Genomic DNA, 8871 nt, shown 5'->3' on the forward strand with positions numbered 1-8871 from the left:
ATGTTACTGAAAGCTCCCGACAAGTGACCGTAAGGTCAACTGATGTTTCCAAGGTTAAGAGTGACCGTTAAAACTTAGCATTCATTATCGTTTATGTAGAGTAGCTTATGGTTAGCCGCCATTACTGTTAATCTTTTGTTAAATGTGTAAACGTAATATTTAGTTTCAATGCTTCGTAGATGTTAAAATTAAAAGATACAACATTTGCTGAATATTAAAAGTGGTAGTGTTGCGGAACCTTTGGCTTGTGCCTCAGTGTTGCGGAACTGTTTTGCTCATGTACCGGAAGCTTCCAGGGTGACATTTGGAACAGGACGAAAACGAAGGCATGGCTGTGCTGAAGTTGTGAGAGCCGGTGTCCTCTCGCTTATTGCTCTGCTGTGATTCGGATGTCAACGTGTGAGGACTACGGAGCGTGATGGCGGCGTGGAGCTGCCGGTTTCTTCTCCAGCGGGGAACTCGTCTCGTTTCTCTCCGAACAGCGGCTGAAAGGTGGCTAATGCTAACAGGCTAGTAGCGTTTATGTAGCTGCAGTGAGCTCGAGCATGGAGCTCCCACAGACCGGGCTGTTTACTAAATGGTGGTCTACTAAATGCTGCGTCTTTCAGTTCAATTCACTATCGTCTGTGTTATTTTCCTCTGAGCATCTTATTGAACTATTGCTGTAATTTTCACATTGGAATTGTAATTTCATGTGTAGCTACAGCTAGTTCACAATTCTCTGCTTGACCTCTTAATAGCTAATAGAGATAACAATTTAATATCCTTCATGTTTTTTACGTTTGTGTGTTTCATTGTATGTCAATGTTAAAGCAACGTAAGGATGTTAAATGTGTAACCTTAAATAGTCAATGTTAAAGGTGGATGCTGTTATTGAGGATGACAGCTGATGAAGCACCCTACACTCCCATTCAGAGTCATGTATTGATATTGTATTAATATCGGTCTATAAGCAGATCTGGACACCAGGGTTCATTCTGCTCTTTCAATTGGTCATGAAAGCAGCACATGTCTTCCTGCTTCCTACTCGTCTCTCCCTGTGCTGACTCCAGGAGACTGAGATGTAATGCAGTGGTCAATATAGCAGCCATAAATTAGGATCAATTAAAAATAATGTTGAGCTTGAATATTTAAGGAAAATATGAATATTAAGTAAAAACGGTTTAATTGCAATTTAGTGCTATCGCATTGATCAGTGTTTGAAATCATTGTGCAAAATTACACAGCCAGGCTCTCAAATATGAATCTATGCTGCTTTAGTCTGACTGTAAGTAGAATATGTTTAACATAATCAGAGGAATTAAGCATCATCGCCTTGGGCTGTTTCTGAGATTTACTGTCCAGGTGATAAATCGGATTAAAACTTGTTGACAAGGAGCAATAATCGTTAGTCACTTATTTTTGCTAAAATAAGTTAAATACAAAAATCTAGTTATGCAGTGTGGTGCTCTCAAATTGATTGGACTCAGTCGTGTGTGTGGCCGTATATAAGCGATAGTATTGCTTGCAAATTAGCTGATAACTTGATTTTTCTTTTCTGTCGCAGTCCTGTCCACACTGTGTCTTGTATCAGGACAGTAAAGACCACGACATGGTTTGAGGAACACCTCACGGAGGACAACCAGGAGTACATGAGGAAGAGTGTTGCGGAGGAATACAAAAGACAGACGGCTGAGAAGCTGAACCCACTCAAAGATGAGCCCTGGCAGCAGCACCAATGGACAGAGGGTCAGTGTAGCACTCACTCACAGCTGTGTGTACTGCGTCTTGCTGTTGACGGACAACTAAAGCTGTCTTCTCATCTGCTCCTCTTCCCAGGGAGTCGACGAGTTGGGTTAGTGGCCGCGAAGTTGGGGATGGCTCCTATCTGGACGAAAACAGGAGAAAGACATGTAGTCACGATGCTACAGGTGACACACAGACACGCACACCTGTCCTGTTTTGTCTTTTGAGCCGCAGCTTTTGCATCAAAATAGCTGCAGGCATTCCTCTGAAAAAAAAAAAAAAACGTGTGTTATGTTTGTCCTCGTAGGGGAATAACCAACAGTGCAGTAACAGCAGTGAAATTAATTGGATTGCGCTGTAGAGTGTGAAGGAAGAATAACAAACATGGAGCACTTTTGAACCCGCAGGCCTTGCTCGCATCGTACATTTGAAATACCTCCGTGCTCGTCAAAACGCTACTGCTCGAATACAACAAGGTGTTAACGGGAGATATTTGAAGCCAAGTTTATTCAGATCACGTTTTCATCTCATTTGCTAGTCTGTCAGCAAAGTAAATTAAAAGCGAGCCGTGGCTGTGTGCGTTCACGCTACTCTTTATTGATAATGACATAATCTAGTTGGTAGCATTTCAATTTTCGGAAAAACGTCAGTCAGACATTTTTAGTTTAAATTATTAATATCAAACTCAAGGCCTCACAGAGTCTCATCCACATCTGCTGATTCACTTTTGAAGTGTTTAGTCTCTTTTTTTCTTTGAAGCTGAAAAAGCTGCTGTGTGTCGGAAAGTTAGAATATTTACTTTTCAGGATTTTTGGCACACTTTGGTTGTATCTGAAGCGAAACTGAAGGTTTGTCATTATGCAGCGAAATAAGAACAAGACTGTTGTTAGTGTGTCACAGGGGATTTATTGTTGTTCTCCGGTGTTACCCTGTGGACTGATATCAAAATGTTTTACATGAGGAACTTAATTATATCTACTTATTACCTTACTCTATTATCACTTCTCAAGAGGTGAAAACTTAAATGAAACGCTGTTCATCTTTCTGCTTGTTAAATCCACAAATCCTTTTTGTTTCAGGTGATGGACTGTCATGTTGTGAATTATTTGTCCAAAGAAGAATATGACGGACAAACGGCCGCTCTCATTGTAGGAGGGAAAAACGTGTCACCGTTCCACGTAAGAAAATGACGTTAAAAATGATTGAAAAACACCTTAAGTTTTTATGTGTTGACATTATCTGGCTCCAGCTCAGAGCTACTACCTAGGCTTAGTAGACTTTAAATGACCTATAATTTATGTTTTATAATACAGATTATCAAAAGACTGTGTGAAAAATGTGTCAGTCATATTTATCAATGATATCTGTTTGGCTTTACAGAACTCACAGCTCATTATTCAATTGTCCTTTTCTGTTCACTTTATGATTCACTGCCACTGCTCTCACAGAAAAAACTCTGAAATCCCACTGCACACAACCCTTTACCCACCAAACTGCAGCCATACAAAATGAGCCACTAGAAAAGTCCAATTTATTCAATGAGCACCATAGATTTAATTGTTTCCACATTCATCTGTAGTTAATTTGTTAAAAAAAAGTTTTATCTTTTCTATTAAATTTTACACAGCTTCACTTGAAACCTGAAAGTTATGAAAGCTAAATAGAAATTAAACATGACCTAACTCGGTGGTTTTAAACTTTCATAAAGTCTCTTTCTCTGATTGCAAAAGTTTTGTTGAATTCGCACTGAATCGTAACATTTGAGAATTCATCATACCACACTTAGCAGAGCCGCCACAACTCGTCAGCTAGTGCCAAACACTTTATCACTTCAAAATGTCTTATGCATGAAGGATGCGTGCTGTGCATAGATGAGTGATGATTTCATCAAAACGCTGCCTAGTCATTCTGTACACACCTCACACCTCTCAGCTCAGCTCAGTCCTGGCTACAGTTCCTTATCATTGAGAGGAAAAAATCGAATGTGCAAATGTTACAGAGTTTCTGTCAGTTCCCGGCAGGAATGAGCTCATGTCAGGCCTCTCGGTGCAAAGACCTTTTATTAATACAGATCCATAATTCAGGAAATTCTACTCGCCCACTCGGCACCAGTAACTATGTTTCGTCTCAGGTGTCAAAATAAATGGGTTTAGATAGCTGCTATTTCCCATATTGACTTCATTAAAAGAAAATCTGTCATGATAATAATAAGCCCGACGGTCTCATTCTGGCTTCAGATGCTTATCAGAAGTGACACACTGAAAAGTGAGGTGACCGTGAGCATTTCAATTCCTCGGATCACTCTGATCCTGGTCCAAAAAATGAAGACAGTGCTTAAAGAAGTGTTTTTTAACTAAATCGCTTCTTTAGTATGTACGAGGAGATACTTTCCTCTTCAAATAACACATTCGTCTTTCTGAGATAAAAAATAAATAAAGAAGGATTGGATCAAAGTGTAATTTATTCATAGAGTCTTGACGGATGCTTGACGGATCGGAGTCAAGGTTTCACTTGTCCTTGCTGAAGTTGTTTTGAATCTCTCACTCAGCTGTGTTAACCCTCAGTCAGAGGCAGAGATGGTCAGAGTGCGGCGCTTTGGCAGACTGCTTTTCAGTCGACAGAAGGGAAGAAGGAGACTTTCCAGGGACTTTGGGGCTGATATGAGAGCGAGCCGCGTTAAAGCAAATGTCAGAGTCACTCACTGCCAAGCGCACGCGTCTGTGAGCGTGTGCTCCACTCGCTTATGGCTGTCACTGTCGTGCGGTTGATTTTCAAATGTCAAAGTCCAGCTGCCTCTCAGTGCTTCTACTCTTATGTCCATTTCCCTCCCCTGAGAGTTATTTGTTTCCATCCTTTTGTCTGACAGAGATCTGAAGCGGAACTGGAGATGTTCAGGAATGCAGGAGTGCCACCAAAACAGAAAGTGGTCACCTTTAAAGTCACAGACAACGCCCTCATCAAGCCAGGTATAGACCTCGCACATTAGAATCTATGCCTAATAGGTTACGTTTTTGTGTTTTTGATAATTCATGGATCTTAAAGATAAAATCTAACATGATGTCTATGATTGTGTGCAATTTAAGTGTAGATTCAAATACTAATCTGGGTCTATTTAATTTGACTGTGGTTTCATAATAGGATTAATATTGTTATTATCTGGCTTTTTCGGGGGTATGCGCTTTAGTAATGATGTTACAAATGTTTCTATAAATTCCTGTGTTGTTGTGTGTTCAGGCACTCCTCTGTATGCAGCACATTTCCGTCCGGGCCAGTACGTGGACGTCACGGCTAAATCGTAAGTTCTGCTCTGCCAGCGACCCCTCCTCTGCTGTTGGCTTGTTTTCCTACTGCGTGCCCAAGAAAGATCCGTTTTTTAACATTATCCTCTAGGGCCACTAGTCAACATATTTGAATGCAACCTGCAAATAGGATTTCTCTTGTGTTTGTGTGTAGCATTGGTAAAGGTTTTCAAGGTGTAATGAAGCGATATGGCTTCAAGGGTCAGCCAGCCACCCACGGTCAAACCAAAACTCACCGTAGACCTGGAGCTTCTGGGCCTGGAGGGGTAAGAAACACATGCACACACACACACACACACACACACACACACTTACTGCGTAGGAAGCTCACCCACGATCTAGACATGAACAGATTGCTTCCCCTAATGAAGGAATGCGTGTGTGTGTGTGTTCGTTCTTTACCTAGGATCCAGCCAAAGTTTTCAAAGGGAAGAAGATGCCCGGCCGAATGGGGAACATCTTCGTCACAGCTTTTGGACTGAAGGTACAAACACTCACAAGGACACATGAGGAGTTGTGGCTTAGTACTTGTATGGCCTTGACGCATAATTCATGTCAATATTATCTCATCCTCCTCTTCTCCATCCCTCTCTTTTCAGATATGGAGGGTCAATACCAAGTTCAATGTGCTGTATGTTAACGGCTCCGTCCCCGGCCACAGAAACTGCTTACTGAAGGTAAAAAAAAAATCATGCACACAAACACACACACACAAATTGAAGATGCAAACACACTGAAGTCGAATGTCAACCTCAGCGTGCTTAGTTTCTTGACAGAGACCAGTGACCTTGCACCTGTTAAACACCGTCACACCTGCAAGACCGTGTGATCCATCTTCAATGACACTGTGCTGGATCAGCAATGTGCGTGTGCGTGTGTGTGTGTGTGTGTGTGTGTTTCTCTGTAAGGCAATGAAAACGCGCACTTTAATGATGTTAGTAACATCCACAGCATCCATCTTCACACTCAGCATGTTGTGCTCATCTCTTGTGTGTGTGTGTGTGTGTGCGCAGATACACACAGCCTATTATTTGTTTTGCCGACACGTGATAATGAATACAAATGTGCATTGCATTTCACCCGGCTCAGCTGTCTTACACACACACACACACACAAACACACATACTTTACTCCCCTAAAGAGGTCACATGCAGGTTTATAATGTTTGTTTATTATAGTTGGTTTTATTATTCTGTAGAGCCGTAATGTCCCTTCTGCTGATGAGGAACAGCTATCTTTTATTTATTAAATTTATGACAGAGGCTGCAACTAATAACAATTTATATTATTGATTAATGTGTTGATTGTTTTGGCGATAAATCAATTAATTATTTAGCCCGGGAGAAGTAACAGGAGCGTCTGATTGACCAGGGAGGAGAGAGGAGGGAGGAGGGGTCGCAGAGAATGAATGTGATTTAATGTGGGACCACTAAACAAACCCCGAACTTTTTCTTCCAATTAAATGGCTTGTTTTAGTGGCTCAGTGTTAATCATTGATTAAAGATGTGATTGCAGTGCAGATTTCAGTCCTGATTGATGGTAAAGGCAGTTCTAATATAAGGGCAGAGCAGCTATTGTCTCGAGATGATTTAGCGTCTGCCAAAACTTTGGGGCTTCCGGTGTAGACTGCGGACTCTGTCTTCTGTTCGTTTCTTTTATCACACGTCAAACAATTCTTCACACCTAAGAAAAAACCAGCGATACTTTTTGGAGGTGTTTTAGGTGCAGGCGACAATTAAAAAGGCGATGTGCCAATTCATTATGATCCATGTGTGTTGGCTCTGGCAGCGGACACCTGCTCAAGCATGATCAGTCACGCTAGAAACGGACACCAGAAAACTTCCGGCTCCAGGATCTTGTGAATCTAAATATTCACACTCCGAATCTGTTAATAAAGGTTATGTGAAAAGCTGTTTTTCAGCTCTGCACAGATTGCCAGGCGGGGAATGGGTGTGAATGTCAGATGGTCCATTTTGGAAAGTTGCAGAAATTGTTGGACACAGCGCTGCATGAATTATCTTCTTCCTCTAAATGGGGACATGACAAAGTTGGAGAACTTTTCGTTTTGGTCCCAAAAAACTTTGGGAAATTGGTGCAGATGCCCGTGACACATTTTCAAACCTCGGAGCTGACATTTCCCAGAGCGAGAAAACTGAGGAAGACAATAAACCCTCACATTTATGCAACTGTAAAATGCATTCTTACTCTCAGGGACTATTCCAGTGATTACATTTGCTTTACTGTTTCAGCTCTAATTAAGACTATTTTGTCCTCGTTGCATTTACTCTAAGTGTTTGTGTGTTTTCAGATCAGGGACACGATTCTGCCAAACAGGAGCTCCACGCTGCTCAACCCTCCTTTCCCCACCTACTTCACCGAAGAGTCCGAACTTGAAGAAGACCTGTACGATGAGAACTTGTTCATTCACACAGACCCGTCGTTAGCACTGACCTGACCGACGCAACACACACACACATTTCACATCCACACCTACACTTGTAAACTGTAACTGAATCCTGTAGTAAAAAGCAATTCCTTTGGATGTCTTGGTCCCTCTCTTATTTGTGTGTGTTTTTCATATAACTGTACCAAGCCTTTCTGTTTGATCCAAACAGTTATTATGGTCCCTTTCTCCCGAAACCATGGTAACTGTAGGACTGATGATGTCACTTGAGGATCCCCAAGCAGAGAGAGAGAAAGAAATAGAAAAAAAGCAATGAAAACAAAACAAGAGAGAAGCAGATATGGTGGAGAAATTGTGCAATATCTGTGCAGGACTCGGGATGGGAAGAGGTGGAGGAGGAGGAGTGGGGGGGGGGGGGATAAGCTGGATAGAATGAATTGCAGAAAGCAGAGTGAAAAGAGTGAGGGGAATGCAGACAGGGGGGAAAAGGGTATATGTGGGTAGGGGTGGAGGAATGAATGGGATTGACAGAACGGAAGGAATACAAAAGGGAGTGTGAAGCTGGAGGGAAAGGTAGTGATGTGAAGGTGAGGAGGGCGGAGAGGGAGAGGCTGACAAAGGTTGACATTTGTGCATAAGAGGATAAATGAGGATATTAATGTTGCAGCAGGATCCGCTGGGTGCTTAAGTCTGTGTGTTTGGCAGTATTTAAATGAGAGAACCTCAAAATGTTGTGATGGGGCTGACAAATCCCCCCCCCCCCCCCCCCCCCACCTTCCCAGACAGTTAATGTGGACAGCTCCCAATAAATAAATAGTGACCTCCAAAGTGTTTCTTCTCTTCATCCTCTTCATCCACCCTGCCTGTTATCCTGTCCCTGTCTGCTTTGAAACTGACAGCAGCAGAAACGGGGCTTTTGTTTGAAACACTGAAGCATCACAGGAAACCCTTCAGCAGCACACGCACACACCGCCTCAGTGCCTTATCCCTAATTGAAACAACCGGTTTGCTCGGGGAAAGAGCAACATGCCCTCGTTGGCTGTCATTTGGATGGAGAGATGTAAGGTGGTGATCCAGTTTGTGGCAAACAACGTGCCGCTCCACCCAACATGCCACGGATCATATCTTTAGGTCCACGAGGCAGCAGCAGGTTCTTTTGAAATGGTAATGATATCGTTTCAAAGTGCTGCTCTGTGGAGCCTGCACATCATCAGGCTCTTGTGGGGGTGGACGGGAGGAGGGCAGGGAGGGGATGTCGGGTGAGGAGGGGAGCCTTCGCCTGTTAAAGCAGCCGAGCAGAAAAGGAAAGACGGTGAACCTCTGCCTTGTTTCTATTCTCCTCTGACTTTCAGAAGACTCGCACTCCAGCTGAGGACCGGGTGTGCTGGACCGTGAACTCACTGTGTGTATGTACTGGGTGCTCACATGGGAGAGCAACCCAGG

General features: G+C 42.7%; 1 protein-coding gene across 1 annotated transcript; it reads left to right on the plus strand.

The window, feature by feature from the left end:
- The first annotated feature begins 270 nt into the window (after window positions 1-270).
- mrpl3 (mitochondrial ribosomal protein L3) lies at window positions 271-7566 on the plus strand. The gene is made up of 10 exons (XM_062410340.1): window positions 271-492; window positions 1547-1728; window positions 1819-1910; window positions 2805-2903; window positions 4592-4691; window positions 4960-5020; window positions 5179-5290; window positions 5431-5508; window positions 5624-5701; window positions 7333-7566. The coding sequence occupies exons 1-10, from the start codon at window positions 419-421 to the stop codon at window positions 7477-7479; spliced, it is 1023 nt and encodes a 340-aa protein (XP_062266324.1). The 5' UTR covers window positions 271-418; the 3' UTR covers window positions 7480-7566.
- Window positions 7567-8871: the final 1305 nt, after the last annotated feature.

The sequence above is a fragment of the Platichthys flesus genome, chromosome 17 (genome assembly GCF_949316205.1).
Source record: "Platichthys flesus chromosome 17, fPlaFle2.1, whole genome shotgun sequence".
NCBI classification, from domain to species: domain Eukaryota; kingdom Metazoa; phylum Chordata; class Actinopteri; order Pleuronectiformes; family Pleuronectidae; genus Platichthys; species Platichthys flesus.